Below are 19,590 nucleotides of genomic sequence, written 5' to 3'. Positions count from 1 at the left end.
CCAGACAGTTGCAGCTGTTACCTACAGAACTGTTAACTCGCTTACAGTCATGTTAAATTCAAACTGAAAGGCGGGAAAACTTTGCAATTTAGAATCGAAAGGATATGAGCTGCCCACGCAACAAAAAGTTCTGAATTCCCACTAAAACTGAAAGCCAATCCTTCAATCTGCGAAATGTATTCAGCTGTAAATTGTGATTAATATGAGCAACTTTATACTTGGCACCCCCGGGGACGAATAAAAGAGCCTTCGCACAGCCGGCGAAATAAATGCGGCTCAATTAATCTTCATGAAGTGGCGAAATCAAAGACGCGGTCCGATGTGACTTGTAGATGGCCAGGATAAAGCTGTGGTGTAGACGACTCCGGGCTGGTAAGCCGACAACATGTTGCTCGTGGTCCTGAAATACGCTCTTCTACTGGCCATTATCGGCTGTTTTCTGCTACCAATCCATGGAGCAGGATCGGATACTGACCAGGTCCTGCCGCACCGCATCTACCGACTACTGGACGGCCTCTCCGGAGGACGCCGGCTGAGTGCCAGCTCCACATTCGCCCTGCTGCTTTCGCAGTTCCTGATAAAACGTGAGCCCAATGAACCGTACACTCGCGATACGGATGACGGATGTGCGTATTTATTTATGCCCCGTCCTTTGCAGAGAAGCTGCGCTACGTGGCACCCACGCGCTACGAGCGGCAGCTCTACTACCATCTGCTGCACAGGATGGAGCACATCAGGAGGGGATCGGGACTGCTGTCCAGGGAGCATGGTGTCCACGGGGAGAGTATGCTTGCTACAAAACTAACTGCGTATTATTACTTATGTATGCTAATTTCTGGTCAGTTCTCAGCATTGCCTTTCAGGGAAATGTGCTACTGCTGCCTCCCTCGCTGAAACTGGGCGAACTGGATGCCAATGGGGAGTACGAGCAGCTGGCCGAGGTCTACTCATCCGTGGTCAACGAGGGCCAGCTCAACAGGACGCAGTCCGGTGAGTTTGGACTAATTCTTGGTTGTTATATACAGTGTATATATTAATATCAATATACATTATTCATTCGAAGAAATGTTGACAACATATGTATAGTTAAATCTTATATATTGCATCTACTAGAATAAGTAACTAAGGGTTTGATTTTAACTAATTTGATTACATTTGCTAGACCTCTGCCTCCGGGAAATTGTGGAATTGAAGCCACCCGGCTGCAAGCTGCTCTCCGGCCTTTGTCTGGAACTGCTGGCCAGTGATGCACCAGCCTACGGATACCAGAGAACCCACCAGTGAGCGTACACATATCTTCCGCTTAAAAATGCTACAGCTAGATGATAACTCCGTCTAGGGTCCTTCTGCTCTACGTGCTGCAGCATCAGGCCTGTGCCCCCCACCTCAGTCCACCGCAGGTGTACGAACTGCTGGCCAGGAGTCAGTGCGATGAGGTGGAACGCGAGCAGAACGCCATCCGGAGCCTGGGGCTGCCAGTCGCATATCGCGATCTATATCTGGAGCAAGGTGAGCAGGGTTCAGTGGGCCGGTGATGGTGGTGATGCTGCTGTTGCAGCTGCTGTTCTATGGGCTATCCTTGCTGGTATCGCTGACATATATCTTTGCCTTTGCTTATGCCACATATCTCTGACATCGCAGCCACCATCTGCGGGCTGTTTGGCTACAATGAGTTTGTCAATTGGCGCAACGTAATGGAAATTGGCAGCTGGCTGGAGGGGGATTCGCCGAAGGACATCGATGTATTGGCTGATGTCGACGATAGTCAGCACATTAGCGATTTGGCCTTGGTCTTCTACACAAATGCACTGCTGCTGCTGCACTAAGCCCCTAATCTATCGAACATCCCCTCTCCACAGACAGCGACCTCATCCATAATTTTTGCTTCTGCTTGATAAGTTAATAAAGTGGCGCTTATTGCTTTTATGGTTGTGTCGATTTCAGCAAGTGGCGTGGTTAATACTTTTGTTATTGAAATGCATCGTGGAAAAGCGATGAGGGGCGTGGTGGGGGGTGGGATGCACTTCGCTTGGAGTGGCGGAACGGAAACAACATTTGTAATGTGACACATTACTTGCGCTTGGTTGCTCGACTGATGGATATGCAGCAGGACGAGAGCTGCGACGACAACACTTTCCATTACAAAATGCTCACACTGAAGTGGAATACTAATATTTGCCCTGACATACTCGAAAACATGGAAGCCGGAGCTGTGAAGCCCGAGGGCCATCGGAAGGAACAGGGGTTGCCGCCTGGCTTTTGGGCTCTGGCTTCTGGGTTCTCGGTTCTGGGTTCAGGAGGTCCCCGGCTGGATATTAATGCCTCATTTGCTGAATGCCGACGGGGATGGCACTGCACGGGGGGATGGGGCAATGCAACCAACAAGCCTGCAACACATGCACTGAGCGAAACATTAATTCCTTTGGCATATACTCTAGAGATCCTTCCTCCTCCTCGATAGATCCTTCCTCCTCCTCAATCAGATAAGTACTTTGTTTTGTACCTGTTGTTCTATTTCTAAATACCATCTAAGTCTTCTTATCGATTTGGGATATATAGTACCGACCCATTTTGAGGCAGACATTTCTTCAGGTGCAGCCAGACACACAAACAACCATGTCATACGTCGTTCCCTTTGTCGGGGGTCATGAATAGCGATGGGTCATTAGTAACGTCGACTTGTCAATGCAGCAACAACGCCGACGACAGACTTGCCAAGTCTCGGTTACCATCGTGGGCTGAGGAGGCGGGGTGCTGGCCACTGGCTGGGGTCCTGGCCCCCTGGACATGCCTGTGCCCACTCCAATATGTTTTCCTTTTTTTATCATTCCTTTCGGCAGGCGAGCACCATCATCAACCCTTCATCAGCCCTTGCAACCTGAACCTGATCAGCTGACTTACTGGCCACTGCACAAATAACAACAATCCACCCGCCCCCACCCAATCCCCGCAAGTAGCAGGCGTCCCGGGTTGTTTTTGTACACGCGTGTCGTCGTCGAGTTCATTATGGGCTTATGTCTCTTAAAGTGTGGCTATGTGGCTCTCCGGAGGTGTTTATTGTGCTGTTAACTGTTGGCTCGCTGGCAGCGGCAACAACAAAATGTTGTTTAACATTCTCTCCGGCTCTCTAGCGCCACACATCCTGAACCGTTAGCTTCTCGCCTGTCTGTTGTTGTAATGCGAGCCCGGAATGTTTGACTGCGCTCTTGTTGTTTTGGCTCTCTCGCTCTCATGAGCGCATGCGTGCGTGGGAGAGCACCTGCGAGAGCGCCCACCAGGCTGGCCTTTCAGAGCTGGTTTAGAGTTGCAAGGTGGGCGTCGAAATATTTGGTTCTTAAGCAAAAAACGTATGTTTATTTACGGAATAAATGAGTTAAAAACATTTTTACAGATTAAAATCCTTAAATTTGTAAAGTCTTATTAGCCATTTTAAAATGACAATATGGTTCAATACAGATATTGTTTAATACAGATATTTTACACTCGGATAGTGTAAATATTTATCTTTAAAGCAAACAATCTAACTTATAAGCTAGTTTCATCCAATTTTTTTCAAATAAGTTTAGAAAACTTGCTAGACATCCTTTGTTTTAAATAAAAAACCATCCTTGCAACCCTATTAGCTGAGCTAACTGTGTGAATTGAATTGGCGCCTCTTTACATGGCCGGATAATCGGACAGCGGATATAAAAACAACGACGGGGACCAAGGACTGCTTGTCCGGCTCTCTCCGAGATGTCTGCGTGGGTTTGTTTTTTTCCTGCGACTGTTAGACGCTCTCACTCTCTCTCTCTCTTTCTCAAGCTCTCTTCCGTTTGGCAGATGGCTTTTCCATTCCGAATCGACTGTCATACGCTCAGTAGTCTCCCGTCAATTAGAGTGTAAAAACGTTACGCTCCACGGAAAACAAACGGAATCGCTAGAAACGCCAGAAATCATCCGTATCCGCCGTCATCAGACATCCGCTCGCAGGATACAACCAAAATAATACATATACACACCGTCTCACAACGAATAAGCTATATAGCCATTGCAGGAAACTAGCCACAGCGTGGAAATTTCCCCATAATTGTCGATTTTCAAGTGCTCCGATCGAAAAATCGTAAGTGCAATGTGAAAGTCAGCTTATACGACAGCTGAATGTGTCAGTGTGAGTGTGAGTGAGTCTCCCCAGTGAGTGAGAGTGTGTGGGTGTGCAGGAGTGTGTAAATGTAAATACCACGAAAATCGCTGAACGCCGAAAAATAAAGCACAGGCCAGTGGAAGAGGAGGAGTGGAGAGGAGGAGAGAGGGAATCAGAAATCAGCGAGGACGAAGCCAGAGGCAGTTGAGCAAGAAGAAGAGGAGCAGCAGGAGCAACAGCAAGCGTAAGGATTTCATCTGTGCATGAGTGTGTGTGTGTGAGTGTACTTTAAGGAGACGTAAAATTGCGAAATTAAATAATGGAAATTTATGTGGCTAGCGAACTTCAAGTGGCCACTCCACAGCCCTCACTCCCACATATGTATATGTACAAACAACACGCACTCATACATACATACATGCACTTTTATTTATTGCGATTTTTGGGTCAAACTAAAGTTGCAATGATGATGTTGATAATTACCAGTTCGTTCACATCGCCAGCAGTTCAAAAGTCTTTGGGGGAGTTCCCCTTTTCCACCCACACGCACACAGAAGCACTCACATAAAATCGCCCACTCGCACACAAACACACACACACACGCCCTCGAGTTGAGTGAGTATGTGTGTGTGTGTGCTTTTGTTTTAGTCCTTGGGTCCTTGCGGGGGAAATTACTTTGTTGTTGCTATTGCCTTTGTTGCCGCTGTGGCAAGGAACGCGGTCTTTGACAGCTCTCAAGTAAAACGCGCACCTGCGAATTCGCCATAAATTAGGCCCGCGTCCCGCATACAGCAGGATATATAGCAGGATATATAGGAGGATATATATTTAGTGCGACGTTGGGCCGATGTCTAAGCACTCTAAGCTCAGGCAGGATAGGCCCCATGAAAAAAACGCGCCAAACCTCAAGGCTATTACAGTGGATACTTGGGATAGTGCGCTTCAAGCCACCCATTACCCAAAACTAAAACCATTTTGATTTGATTGGCACGAAATAAAGCTTAAGAAAGAGAACGATAGCAAAAATAGACGAACATTCTTATCAATTTTTATATAACACATGTCGTGCTATTGATTTTCAGTCCATCGGAAAAACGAAATATTTATTTTATGTATATTTTTGATTCGTGTTCAGCAGGCTGACTTAAAATTTTTTTTTACTTTCGGAAAATAGAGTCTTTGTTTTTCCTTTTGCGAGTGTTGTTTTGCAAACATGGCTTGCTTATCATCATAGTGCATCATACAATCATATTTATTAAATACTTCTAAAACAGCATGTGTGTTTTTATCAACATCACTGAACATTCTGGTTGGTTTTGTTTTGATTTGCGTGTTTTTATTGTCGCTTTTATTTGATTACCAAAAACTGTAAGAACTGTTTACAAAAGAATCAAATTTCAACTAAAACTAAAAACTGACATGTAAGCTGCAAATGAATATATATTTGCTTTTAGTAATCCAATTCTTTAAGTTGATTAAACCACCACGTTCAGATAGTAGCTAAAGTTAATAATAAACGAATGCTTCATGTCGTTCAAAAGTTTTAAATTAGTTTACTATATATTGCTAGTCGCGCAGCTTTTGAATTGGATTCATTTCATTCCTTAGTTGCTTAAAGTTCAATAAAAACGAATAAAATTCTCAATATGTGTCATTCAGTTTTTGTAATGAACTTGTATGATTTTATATAATTTCTACATTGTGCAGCTTGGATTAGAGTTTATAGTCATACGACTTCGTGCTTTTAAGTAATATTTTGTATAAAAAAATCTTGTTAAGAAGGTCGCCTTTATCAGATTTCGTGTTGAAATAATATTACAGAGTAATTTACTTGTACCCTCTTCCCCTTTTAAATAGGGCGTACCCTTAGGGTTTCCCCCTTAAAACCGCCTCAGTGCGCAGGAATAGCGACGGAGATTAGCCCAATTAGCGTGTCTCCACTGTGGTCGCACGGCTGTCTCTGGCTTGTCATTTTGGCCAGTTTCGGGGAGTCAGAAGTGTGTGGCATGTGGCATGCGTGAATCGAGTTGATTCGAGTTCCTACCCTCAAAAAGCGCCTTGTATTTTTTGTCTGTGTTTTCCGTGTATTTGGTGTATTCTGTGGTTGCTGGCCACCCAATTGGCCCTCCATGGATTTTGTGCTCTATTTACCTGCCTTATAAAAACACAATTTATTGCCGGACCAACGTTTTCCCTTTGTGTTTGGCTGCTGTATAAGAATCAGCTTCTGTTTTCTGTTTTCCGCTCCTGTTTCCATTTCCATTTCTTTTTGGCCAGCTTTTTATTGTATTTCGCTGTTGCTGTTTTAGTTTTAGTTTTCGCTCCGCTTTGTTTTGTTTCGTTTCGTTTCATTTCCAACTTAACTTTTCCGCTCTGAGGTTGTGATTCTGATTCCTATTCAGTGCGCTCGGGGACTTCCCCTTTATTGGCTTTCTGTAGAAAGTTTTTGCGTGACATCAGCCATGGATATTATTCCGATGGAAGCCATTTTGTTTGGCCTTGTTTGCCTTTTAAATCAATAAACTAGCCATGGCATCGAGAGTAGCGCTCCTTAATAATTGAAAAGCAGCGGGGGCTTAGGTTTATCCCCCTCGTTTTTTCAGCCACAAAGGACACTTGACCAGAGCGCTCAAAAGCAGGCAACGCTTTATGTGCATGCAAATAATTCGCTTACCACTTATCCGGCTCACTTTCACTGCAAACCCCATAGTTTTCGGGCATATCTCTGGACAAAAGTTTGCGACTCTCCAGAGCAATTTGATCATTTGTTGTGGTCTGGTTGAAATACGCTGGTAGTATTCCCCGCAAACGAAAAATTTCGCCTCACTTGGTGGTCACGTAGTATCTAGTGGGCAAAAGTTTTGAGTTTACGATTTACGATGCATAAACTTTATGCCGCAGCTTTCACTCGACTCGAATAAAAGTCGGTAATCTGTGATAAATGAGCCGGGCAACGAATATGGATTCCGTAAAGCCAACTATCGGATCTCAGACATCGACGATGAAAGGCCGCTGCCCAATGAGCTTTTAATTGTGTAATTAAATCACTGCCACTTGGAGCACTCATCTTTGTCCATTAGGCTAATTGGGTGGATCAACTTATTCTCAAAACGAGAAAGTTAACAATGGATATTGACGATTGTCGAGAACAAGAACGTTGAACGTTGGAAACGCCTCGCGTTCTCGAACGATTGCCCATTATGAAGTTCGATACCCATGCGTTCTAATTAGTTCCTGAGGTCGCATTTTCCAGGCAAATGAGCTCACGTTTTTGTGCCGCTGCTTACCTGAATAATGAGTTTTCCATCCACACATCGACGGCATGCATTTTGAGCTCTCGAATGCGAAAAAAAGGAGCACGGATAGCGGGGAATCCCCCGTACGGCACCCACACAAAAGTGAATTCTGGGCGACGGGCTTCCACATTCTACATTGCTGGCCATTCGGAGGCGTTGTACCGGAAAGAAATGCCATTAAAAACGCAATAAAAATGCAAAAAAAAACGTTAAAAAAAATGGAGAAAACACTACAAAAACGGGTTGGCAGTGGGGAAATCCCGAATGAAAGAAATGCGAAAATATAACGTACCGAGTGTGCAGATACAAACGTACAAAAAGAAAAGAAGTATGTGGGTAGTATGTCAACCTCTCTGCACCGTCTGCGTCCATGTGTGTGTGTGTGGCTGTGTGTATGTGTGTGTGGGGAGTGTGGGTAAATAGCCAAGGTGGAAAAATCGATATAAATGAATACGGCGACATTTGGTCGCCCCCGAAAAACAAAAAAAAAAGTAAATAAATAAAATACGAAAAACGAAACCTCGACTGACTCAACTTGAGACAGTGCGGAATGGCGATGGGTTTTTTAGCCCTTACGTCAAACTTATAAAAAAAAGCGAAAACTTTTCTTGCACGCACAACCATTGCGAGTGCTTACCCACTCATACGCGCACACACACTAATGCAGCAAAGGAAAGCCCCAAAGGGAATGATGATAAAGGAGGGTGGTAAGGGGGTTGAGGTAGGGGAAAACCTCCCGAGGCCGCAGGCAGTCAACGCGATTTTAAGCGCAGGCATATGAAAATTGCCATAAAAATATATAGTACGCTTACGAGGGTTTCCCACAGCGATTCCAGGCTTACACTACCTTTCGCTTTGGACTGCAGGTCTTTGGAATCCATTAAAAGTGATTCATATGGACCTTTTCAGATACAAGCTATCTTCCCAAAAGTTGTTATTCAGTTGTACTACTCAGAGCTTACCGATCGGTAAATTAATGATCTAGAATGAATAAAGTACTGGAATGCTTATATACTCGTAATGTTTATAGCCTTTGAAAATATTAAATTGCCTAGCTTATTGAAATTGAATAATACGACCAACCAATCAACCAATATTTTTGCAAATATAATTTAATAAGAACATTTATAAAAGCCTACTTGAAGGATTTCAGTTAGGCTTCAACGTTTTGTGGACAAAAAACTGGTATCTTCAAAAGGTTCATCTAAAGAAAACCCATTCTTTATTAAAAAGTAATGCATCTATTTATATCTAGCACCGAGTACATTGTAAATGAATGAAACACCGAAATAAAGCAACATCAGCACAAACAGTTAATAGAAGCAACTTCCAGTTGGTTTAGCTTAATTAATCAAATCAAACATCCGGTCGTCTGGGGGACTTCCTGAATCTGGATGCCTCATGCCCCAGTGGGGCACCAAAGAGTATAAATAAATAACGTCAGAAAAACAAAGAGTGGGGCTAAAGGAACAGAACAGAACAGAGCAGCACAGCATAGAAGAGGAAAAACCGAAACAGCGGAGATGCTGCGGTTGCAATGTTTGCCCCAGTAAGTATGCTACACATTTCTCGAGCACGGGTTAAGTGCGATGCCAGCGAAAGAGATAGCAATACGGGGGCACAGAGAGAGACAGGAGAAGGAAGCAGGAGTGAGAAAAGAGATGTGTGTGTGTGTGTGTTTGTGTGTGGCACCAAAGCCTAACAACATTTGCACGCATTTTCCTTCCATCTTGCAGACATCTGACATTTCAATTTAAAATTGGCCAACGAAAAGGCCCGAAAATGGGCAAAGAAAATTTTGGATAACTTTGCGTCTTCGATTTTTCCATCAACTACTGCTGCCGCTGCGTGTTGGAAGTATCTATGCCCATGCCCGCCCAGCCTTTTTGCTATGCAGGGTAGACACTTTGCCGAATTGTGCTCGTATTGATTTCTAATTACGTGGCCACACAGTATTTGGCTTAAGGTAGGACGCCAGTTGGCAGGTGGGCTGCTTGATGTGGGTGGAATGGGCGGGACTGGGTGGTGCCTGATGGGTGGGGTTTTGGGTAATGTGTAGGAGTGGCCACGCTTGATGTGGGGCTTTGTCTGTTTGTTGTGGCGGCGTTGCCATGGTGGCTCCTATTGATTTTACTAACGCCATGAATCATGCCAGAGCTCAAGCCTATGCTCCTGTCTACAGGCAGAGAAATTAAGTATGGTTCTGTGTAATGAAATATTGTATTGATCCCTGTTAATTTATTGAATATATTAATGCCATTTTATAATGATTGGGTTGTGAACACACAGGGGCTGAACATATATAACATATAAAATCATATATCAAATCTCATAATTAATAAATACCACTTGGGAACTAGGTTTTCGTATCATTTTCTTAACTCCCTAACATCTCCCTATAATTTTTTTAGTGTATACCTATTGCTTACCTCCCGCGCCCTAATCCACGAAACCTGGTTCCCCGGCGGTGTTCCATTTGGCCACTGCGTGTTTAGCAATTTGTGGTTATATTATAATGACCACTTGATTTGCGTTTGCGTCGGCTTGAGCTCTCTTGCCTTTGCTTTTGCCGCCTACTAATTGCGCGCTTGTGTCGCGTTTCTGTGTGTGTTCTTGTGTGTGCTGGTACTTTCAGGTGCTGGGACTCGGGCACTGGGACTAGGACTGGTGGCAGGAATAGGAGCAACAGTCGCGGAGGCAACGTCGAGACGCATGCACGCTCCATGCTCGCCGCTGGCTGATGGCCAAAGAACTCGGAATCGCAATAGGAACTGGAACGCCAGAGAGCAGAGCACCACTACCACCATCTGTCGTCGAAATCAACTGAATTGAGCGCCGAAAGCAAGCAGAGGGAATCCTTTGCCGCATCAAGTATACGCCCCATTGCGCCCACCTGTGGACAGAGTGCAGCATGTCAACTTCAAAGCATCACCATCACCATCATTGCCGAGTCGTCTGTGTGTGGCTTCTCCTGGCGCTAGCATCACTATCGTCGGCCAGCATCGCAGTGGGTGCGATCCCGGAGCCGGAGGAGGCGGCCTTTCAAGGTGCGTTTGACAGAAACTGAACCCCTGAACAGCCCCCCCCCCTAATGAATCCCGCTTCCTGTTCCCCTGTCCACATGTGACTGTGCCAGGACCCTGCCTAATTGTGGAATTTTCGGGCACTTCAAGTTCGATATTTGGCAGGGGCAATTCAACTTTGAAGAGCCCTACGCCACCTTGCCGCACCCACCTTCACCATCCATTTTGACATATCAATAAACGAGGCACTATTGTGCGGCATTTGACATTAATGAGCGACTTAATTATGCGTGAGCGTAGGGGCCAAAAACCAGCAGAACCCAGAAACCAGAAAAACCAAACCCAAACCGAACGGCTGATGATGATGATGATGATGAGGGCCAGGGGGAGAGCGAGGACGAGGGCTAGGAAGTTGTGCAATGGCTGTTGTCATATTTCCAGGACCAATAGGGGGCGAATCTGTCATTGGCGACGATGCTGATGTGTGTGCTGCTGACACTTCGATTTCAATTGCATACAAAATGCGATTTTTCAATTTCAATTTGAATACGCAATGCACGGCCTGCGGGCAAAGGAGTTTTCAACAAGGGGGTTGAACGGTGGAGGGGGGGGGAGGGGGTGTAGGTCCTCTGTGTCGGCAGCCAGCTCTCTTGTGTGCATATGCAAATGGGTTTGTGTGCTTGCGTCCTCTGTGTCCAGTGCACTTTAATCGTCCCCACAGTTGCTTAATCAACTAGCAAGTCTGCATGCATGCACAAGCTTTGTCCAGAAAGGCAATCCCCTCTCCCCCCTCCCCCCCTCCCCACTCCCCTCGCGAATCCTTCCATCTACGCCCGTGTCCGTACCATCCCCCTTTTGATGGCACTTTAACAGAGTAGCTGACGTGTTCGTGTCTCCATCTTCAGAAAGTGCCTCTGCGTTCGTTCCATTTAATACAATGTGTGACGTAAGTGCGCCGGGCCACTCTGGCGTATGCGTAATGCTTGTAATGTTTTACTTTTCCCTTTCCTTTTTTTTCGAATGTTTTCCCAACCATTTCCTCCTTTGGCTCTGACACAATTTCGGTGTCAAGTGAGCGGCAAAGAATGCAAGCCCAAATGGGCTGTGATTTTGATTCACCTCATGCCTATGCAATTTCCATTTAAATTGCCATCGAACTGGGTACGACAAACTTTTCCATTACAACTCATTAAAAAACCAGAACTATCGCCCAACCGAGTTATTTAAGTAGTCATTATGAATTTGTGCGGTCAGATGGTGAAGATGGTGAATGAAAGGTGGTTAGGTGCATTTGAAATGCTGCCATGGCCAGCAGTAAATTACGGAAAACGTATGCCCGAAAGTCAGGAGCAGACCGAAACGAAACCAGGCCCAAAGTCCTTAAAGCTTATTAGAATTTATTGCGGACACGTCGGTCACACCCAGGAACACACACACTTTGTTACAGGAATAAACGGAGGAGACATGGACGTAGACGTAGACGTGAACGGGCAGACGGGACACTCAACTAAACTCAACTGAAGTGAACTGAAATTATGAACCGAACTGAAACGACTCGGCTCGACCGAAAGTCGCTCCCCTTCACCCTTATCGCCCCCTTATCACCCCTTAGTGCCCCCCTATCACCCCTTAGTGCCCCCTTATCACTCCCATCTATATGCCGCAATGCTAACTGAACAATCCCACTAAAAACCGCTCTACCCGCTCCACCCACGGAATACAGGCCACTGTGGACACACCAGCCCCTGCGAACAGCTTTGCTACGAGATCCACGATGGAATGTACGAGTGCGACTGCATCGAGGGCTACGAGCTGAACAAGAACGGTTACAGCTGTCAAGGTGCGTTCAGGATGGGATTTGGGGTTACGTACGAGTATGTGGAGGATAGATGTGCATACTCGTACATAGATGCAATTCTCTGTGGCGCCAGGCCACAAAATTGATTTGGCATTTCGGTTATTATTTGGAAATCACCTGTAATGGATGGCACTGCCATCAAAATGGGCGGGCTGAGCTCCCCGATTACATGTGAATGCCCCCCATACTCGGGTGTTATTTATATTTTTGGCAAACGACTTGTTTGGGGAATTTGCAATTTTGCAATTGTTCGACTCCCAAAATGATGCTGCCCTCCGGGCTGGTCGACAAATTGATATTTTTTGTGTTCTTACTCGGTATTATTATTTTATGTGTGGCGTGTATTTTGCATGTAATTTGTGCGTATTTGACAATGTGTTGAAAAACTTACATGGAATACAATCAGTTATTTTTGAACAAGCAGCGTTCTAATTTAAAATAATAATATAGATGTCGGTGGTATCACCTTTTTATGGTTGCTTGCAGTTGTATTTAACATAATATTGGTTTGCAGATTTTTTTTGTATTATTGAGGGAATTAAAGTATTAAAAATCATCAATTTTCCCCCGCACATGGGCTGAATTTAATTAAAATGGTTGCATTCCGTAACCCGATCCATTTCGATTTTCCAGTAATTAACGCCACTTCCAACAGTTTGGATGGGCGTGGCAAATCGGACGAGGATGTGCTCTACCAGAAGGGCGCCTCGTTCAGCGCCAAGTTGGCGAACGACGATGGTGGCAAGGCGATGGCCAAGTCCACGTTCGCCCTATCCGCATCGCAATCCGCATTGCCGGCGGGCAACGAGAACGCAGAGGATGAGTCCGGATCCGAGAGCGACAGCTACGATTACGGCGAGCTGGAGGACAGCAATTCGGAGACACAGGAGCAGAAGCAGCAATCGCTGAATCTTCAGCAGCAACGGCAGCAGCAACAGAAAGTCAATTCAAACGATTACTACATATCAGCGGAGAGCATCAACTTCAATTCGGAGTCCGAGGGCCAGGAGCAGGATGTGGCCGACTTCAAGGCGGCCAGCACGGCTCTGCCCACCTCGATGTCCTCGACTCCCAGCAGAAGAACCACAAGGGCACCCACCAGCACAACCACGACGACCACGACCACAAGGAGATCGCCCACCAGGGCGCCCAAGAGGCGAGTGGATGTGGACTATGGCGAGGGTGATGCCAGCGATGACTACGGTAGCTACGGCTATAAGTCGGACATGTCCGTCTACGACGATGTCAACAATAATCAATTAAACTTAAGACGCAACAGCAACAGCAAATCGCAAACATATCAGCAGACAAGCAATACTAACACGGCCAAGAACCGCAGGAAGTACCCAAACGTAACCAGCAACAAGGTCCAAATGCATATCAACCGACCGAGGGAGAGCAACCGACTTGAGAACATATCAGCAGCGGAACCGGCTTCAGTGGGAGCAGCCATGACAACAGACAGGTGGGTCATACAAATGTATTGTATATTTAGCTTGGAGTTGGGCGGTTGGGTGGAAATTCCTTAGCCAATTTGGGTGGGCGACATCCTTTGGCCTCTCGAAAAGCATTTCTTTGTTGGGCATGTCGTACTTTGGTATGCAGAAATTGTACGTACAACTAAGCGTACATTGGGGGCTGTCAAAGCGGGCAAAGTACTTTAAAACTAATTTAATGTAGTTTAATCGACTTATCCAACTGCAGGAGCACTCCCACATGCAATTTGGATTGCGGTTCCGATGGAATCTGTGCCTTGGAGGCAACTGCCGCCAGCTCTCGTTGTCTTTGTCCCTTTGGGAAAACGGGCACTGGCTGTCAAGAAGGTAAGTGCACCCTCCAAGGACCAAATTGTATTAAACTTAACTTGCTTACTTTATGAACACCCACAGATATACGAGCCCATGTACCGCGTTTCGCCAAGCGATCCTGGCTAGCATTTCCGGCGCTCCATGGCGCCTACAAGCACGTTCAACTGCGCATCGAATTCCGTCCAGAGTCCTTCGACGGCATTATCCTGCTGAGCGGAGAGCGCGATGACCTCACCGGAGACTTTATGGCCCTGCTACTAAACAAGGGCTTTGTGGAGTTCTGGTTTGACTGTGGCTCCGGCGTAGGCAGCGTTCGATCTCGGGAGACCATCTTGCTGAACGAATGGAACTCGGTGATCATCTACCGTCATCGATGGGATGCCTGGCTGGTACTCAATCATGGCACCAAGGTCCAGGGAAGATCCAATGTAAGTTCTCTATTCAGAGTTAGGAAACCCATTTATAAATGAGTTCAACTCTTTCAGGGTCTATTCTCGCGTATTACTTTCCGGGAACCAGTTTTTCTGGGTGGAATTGGCAACATAACTGGATTGGCTAAGCGTCTACCGCTGGCCGAGGGATTCGCCGGCTGCATTCGTCGCTTTGTGGCCAACGAGCATGACTACAAGTTCACGGAGCATCCCTTGGGCGATGTCATCAATGGATTCGATATACGTAAGTTGCGATTAATAGAGTTTTAAACAGCCTTCTATATTGGTAACATCCCACAGAGGACTGTTCCACGGACAAGTGTGTGCGGTATCCTTGCCAGCATGGTGGCAAGTGTCTACCTTCAGATCAGGGCGCCATATGCCTGTGTCCAATAGGATTTGTTGGAGATTTGTGTGAGATTCGAATGGATCTACAGGTGGGTGTTCTCTGAAAGATCTTTTCGCCTTTCGGTGATCCATATATTTACCATCTCGTAGGTTCCCGCCTTTAATGGCTCCTCTTTCCTGCGCTACGCTCCACTGGGCGATAGTGCTCTTATTTGGTTGGAGCTTAAGGTGACCCTGAAGCCCGAACAGGCGGATGGATTGATCCTGTACTCAGGGCCAGAGCATCGAGGAGACTTTATAGCCCTGTACCTCAACGACGGCTTTGTGGAGTTCGCCTTTGATCTCGGCAGTGGGCCAGCTTTAGTGCGGTGAGTATCCCAGCCACACTAGGTCACATTTATGAAACATTTGAAATGAAATATACCGATTTTCTTCCCAGGAGCGAACATTCCCTTAGTCTGGGTCAATGGCACACCATCAAGATCTCTCGCACAGCTCGGCTGGCGGTGCTCAAGGTAGGAAGTATCCACGGTCCTTCAACTTCCTTTACTCAGCTATTGATTTTCAATTCCTCAGGTGGATAAGCATCAGGAGGTCCTGACCATTTCATCGAACGGCTTCTGGCACTTGTCGTTGGACCAGAATCTGTTTGTGGGAGGCGTCAACCACGTGGACCGTTTGCCTCTGGACCTCAAGTACAAACCCTTCTTCGTTGGCTGCATCCAGAGGGTGAGTGGTGCACATCCTTTTTCCGCTTTCAATCCCATTGTCTACCATTGTTCGCCACTCACAGATCGACATCAATGGCCACTCGCTGGGCATTGTGGCGGAGGCATTGGGTGGCAGCAACATCGGCAACTGCCCCCACGCCTGTGTGGCACGACCGTGCGGCCCCCTGGCGGAGTGCGTGCCTCAAATGGAGAGCTACGAGTGCCGCTGCAGCATCCACAATGAGCGCTGCAACAAGGCCGCCGAGGTGCCGCCCGAGCAGCTGCCCGAGCTGGGCCTCCACAAGTCCAAGGTCCTCGAGACGAAGGACAATGGAGAGGCAGCGAAGAAGGTGTCTGGCTTGGCGCACAAGAAGCATTCCAAGAAGCACAGGAATTTGCATAAGCCAACCCCTGCCACGAGCACGACCACAAGCACCACCTCAACCACCACCACGACCACTGAAGCTCCTGAATCTCCTGAGAGGACAGAGGACGCCACTGCGGGGGCGCTAAGCAACGAGGAAATCGAAGATGATATCATATTCCGTCTTGTGCAGCAGCAACAGCAGCAGAGGGAGCTCAAGAAGCAGCATCAGCAGACGACTACCACTGCCCCAGCCACTTCCACTTCCATGTCCGCTGGCCCACCTAAAGCAAAGCCCAGGTTTTCAGGGAAGCACCATGCCAGCAAACACGAGCACCACCAGAAGCCAAATGCAGCCTTCACCCGCAAGCTGAGTCGCCTGCCCACCCACTACGAGAGTTTCCAGACGAACCCCGACAGCGATATCCTAACCTTCGAGGACAACAACGATTGGGTGACCAGTCTGCAGCAGCAGGAGTACGGCGATGCCATGGCGGCCAGTCAGATGCCATTGGCCTTTGAGGATGGAAACACGGGTAACCCCAAGTCGAGTGACAACAACGAAGATGATACGAACGCCTTTGTGTTTGATGAGTCCCTTTTTGACGCCTCTGATGGAACGGAGGAGTACCAGCGCAAGCAACTGGCCCAGGACATGAAGCGCATCATGTCCAATTCGAATACGCACTCCAGTCACAAGAAGGCAGAGGTCCAGTTCCCACTTCAAACCAGTCAAGAAGGAAGTTCCCCCAGCGAAGATACCTCTCAGTACAGCGACGATTACAACGACGATGAGCTTCTGACGCCAGTAATGCAGGGCAGTGAGGAGGTCAAGCCGGAACAGCATGCCTCCAGCACACCGCAGACCCACACCGACTGGAGTCTTCTGAAGAAGTTCGACCTGTCCGCCGAGCACCAGTCGCAGGTGCAGGGCGTACGCAAGAATTTCGGAGCTTGCTTCGCCGGCAGCGACAGCTATTTCCACTACAATGACGCGGACACCATGAGCCAGGTGATCAGCTACAGCATCGACCTCAATCTGCGCATCAAGACGCACTCGGAGAACGGCGTGATTCTGTGGACGGGACGCCAGGGAACGACGGAGGAACACGATGACTACCTTTCGCTGGGCATCGAACAGGGGTGAGTGGGAAAGTAGGATCTCTGTTCCGTACTTATTTATATCATTTATATTCCCATAAAGGTACTTACACTTCCGCTATGATTTGGGTTCTGGAGAGGTTGATATCCGTTTCAATGGCACGAAGGTCAGCGATGGCCTGTGGCATCGCGTGAGAGCCATCAGGTGAGCACTAAATCTGTTAATTTTTAGGAACTTCACTATAAACAAAGGGCACATAAGTTCAAAAAGTTATATTTCAAATAGATGAAAGCCTAAAATCCTGATCTGAGTACTTCAAAGTACAGATCCTAACTAACCAAAACTCCACTCTTTTAGAAACTCTCAAGAAGGCTATCTAGAGGTGGATGGTAGAAAGACAGTCACTTTGCGGGCGCCTGGTAAACTCCGCCAGCTGAACACGGACACCGGTCTGTATGTGGGTAGGTATCTACAAGATATGGTAGTTCCATGTAGCATACTAAAGCATATCCTCTTACCAGGTGGAATGCCGGATGTGGGATACTTCACGCACCAGCGCTACTTCAGCGGCATCGTCGGCTGCATCTCGGAAATCGTCCTGGCCGGCGAAATGAAACTGAACTTCGATCCGAATACGCTGGGAACGGAGCACAATGTGGAGACGGGCCTCCTATGAAACGCTGCACGCACGCCTCAAGACTTTTGATATCGACTAGTTTAAATTATATGTTAAACCACACAAATGTCCTTCGTCGATTTGTGTTTGTACAAATACGCTTTTAAAACCAAAAACCGAGAGAGAGAATTGGAGAAATCGAAAACGCAGAGTTAGAATGAGAAACATTTTTTTACACCACAAGACGGAGGAGAAGACGAACTAAATCTAGATGGGAAACATACTACATATTATATACACGCTTATTGAGTATATACAAAAAGGCATAAATAGATATATATATATATATATACATATATATATTTAAAGCAGAGGAAACCAATTCGAAAAACGAAGGCACGCTTCTTATAGAGCCTGTGACTGTCAATACTTCAGATCGGAATAGTTTATATATAACTTTAGCAAAGGATTTATATCGGGAGGCGTAGGTCATATAGAATATGAAACAAGAGCGCAAAAATCTGAGTAACCGAGCTGTCCATTTGGCGCAATTTGCGAAATTAACGAAATTAACGTAACGACAAACGATTAACGATTAACGAATAACGTATCGAGATACTTTAGTGTGTGGTCGCTTTTTTTGAACGAACCGTTACGCTTTACATGCAAAGCTGCCATCTTTTTGTACCACACACACACACTCACACACAACAACGACAACTCACACACACTGACAAGCACTCCAGGAACAAACACGGTTACAAATGCAAATTGGCAATTCTTTCGTTTTTCGCATAGCTGTACCTTAAACTATGAACTGTAAACTGTATAACTGTACATTCTGTACTATTTGGCACTTCTTGGAAGGTCCAGTCCAAAAACGAACGAATCAAAGACCGGAAACGAGATAAATCGAGATGGGAGGAAGTGGGATGAGATAAGATGAGGTAACAAACATATTAAGTGGTAAGTTAATAAATGTGTAGCGTGTACTAGCTTGTAAGTCGGCACACTCACACTTACACACACACACACACAAAACACACTCGTAAACACACACGCCTGCCTATATGAACTTTTATATCAAAATCGTAAGATACTAAAGACACCAAAGATACTTAAGACATACGTAAGAACACCAAAGCAAACACACTATTTAAACACTTGAAAACGCGCTGAGCCAGAATTGAAACTTGTGGGCGATTTTTAACAATTTATACTATACCGTTAAACACTGACAACAAACCACAAACAACAGACAAAAACCACAACAACAACAACAACTAGCTAATGGAAACCAAACAAAAAAAGAACGCAAAGCAATTTAACAATCCCATAGCGAAATTTTTAAATGCGAGACAAACAACTAATCCGAATAGCCTGTTGAAACAATTGTAAAAGAGCGAACAAAGTATGGTATATGGTAAATGGTAAATAAAATTAACTAACTAAGGAGGTGGAATCGTTTGTATTCGTCTTATGAGTATAATTTTGTAGCTTAATGAGATAACAACCACGTATGTAGTTATATATACATCATAAACACATATGCGTAACTATATATGACTATGAGAAACTATAGAAACAATGGCGTAAAATGAATAAAGAAATCACAACCACCAATCAATGTAAAACTAAATTAAACGACATTCAATGTAGCTTATTTATATAACAAATGAAGATCGCAGCATTGAGATATTTAATTTCGTACATTGGTTTGCAGAAAATAAATTAAAAAAACGATTATAAATGGTGTTTTGTGTCTTTTGGTAAGAAATGGTGAGGCTGTTTAAATTTAAACTTGCCGCGCTTAGCGGTTAACCGGTTGGGCTGGTTCATCTCTAGATATAGTCTGTTGGTGCTGGTTCCAAATTGAGCTTTGTTCCTTTAGCGGTTCACGTGGCGGAACTG

At 45.9% G+C, this 19,590-nt stretch overlaps 2 protein-coding genes across 3 annotated transcripts; both read left to right on the top strand.

The window, feature by feature from the left end:
- Nucleotides 1–372: 372 nt before the first annotated feature.
- LOC120445725 lies at nt 373–1,938 on the top strand. The gene is made up of 6 exons (XM_039626293.1): nt 373–584; nt 659–784; nt 844–990; nt 1,163–1,280; nt 1,340–1,509; nt 1,642–1,938. The coding sequence occupies exons 1-6, from the start codon at nt 386–388 to the stop codon at nt 1,824–1,826; spliced, it is 945 nt and encodes a 314-aa protein (XP_039482227.1). The 5' UTR covers nt 373–385; the 3' UTR covers nt 1,827–1,938.
- A 1,939-nt stretch (nt 1,939–3,877) lies between these two features.
- On the top strand, nt 3,878–19,429 carry LOC120445828 (pikachurin). Of its 2 annotated transcripts, none has more exons than XM_039626449.1 (15): nt 3,878–4,102; nt 10,055–10,466; nt 12,166–12,282; nt 12,934–13,765; nt 14,005–14,123; nt 14,190–14,536; nt 14,594–14,783; nt 14,840–14,976; nt 15,038–15,255; nt 15,327–15,402; nt 15,464–15,616; nt 15,681–17,104; nt 17,166–17,267; nt 17,421–17,524; nt 17,585–19,429. In XM_039626449.1, exons 2-15 carry the CDS (start codon nt 10,331–10,333, stop codon nt 17,737–17,739), a joined length of 4,110 nt encoding a protein of 1,369 aa, XP_039482383.1. In that variant the 5' UTR covers nt 3,878–4,102; nt 10,055–10,330; the 3' UTR covers nt 17,740–19,429. The 2 variants fall into 2 exon arrangements, with proteins under 2 accessions (XP_039482383.1, XP_039482382.1); XM_039626448.1 differs by having other exon boundaries at nt 3,878–4,367.
- Nucleotides 19,430–19,590: the final 161 nt, after the last annotated feature.

The sequence above is a fragment of the Drosophila santomea genome, chromosome 2R (genome assembly GCF_016746245.2).
Source record: "Drosophila santomea strain STO CAGO 1482 chromosome 2R, Prin_Dsan_1.1, whole genome shotgun sequence".
NCBI classification, from domain to species: Eukaryota; Metazoa; Arthropoda; class Insecta; order Diptera; family Drosophilidae; genus Drosophila; species Drosophila santomea.
Note: the sequence above shows the minus strand (reverse complement) of the source record. Positions and strands in the feature narration are given on the sequence as shown.

What these genes read in the sequence shown, in the direction of transcription:
- LOC120445725 (XM_039626293.1), top strand. Translation starts at nt 386, where the DNA reads ATGTTGCTCGTGGTCCTGAAATACGCTCTTCTACTGGCCATTATCGGC. An exon ending in TTCGCAGTTCCTGATAAAAC is followed by an intron (nt 585 to 658) that starts GTGAGCCCAATG and finishes CGTCCTTTGCAG; the next exon opens with AGAAGCTGCGCTACGTGGCA. An exon ending in GCATGGTGTCCACGGGGAGA is followed by an intron (nt 785 to 843) that starts GTATGCTTGCTA and finishes ATTTCTGGTCAG; the next exon opens with TTCTCAGCATTGCCTTTCAG.
- LOC120445828 (XM_039626449.1), top strand. Translation starts at nt 10,331, where the DNA reads ATGTCAACTTCAAAGCATCACCATCACCATCATTGCCGAGTCGTCTGT. An exon ending in AGTGGGCCAGCTTTAGTGCG is followed by an intron (nt 15,256 to 15,326) that starts GTGAGTATCCCA and finishes TTTTCTTCCCAG; the next exon opens with GAGCGAACATTCCCTTAGTC. An exon ending in CTCGGCTGGCGGTGCTCAAG is followed by an intron (nt 15,403 to 15,463) that starts GTAGGAAGTATC and finishes TCAATTCCTCAG; the next exon opens with GTGGATAAGCATCAGGAGGT.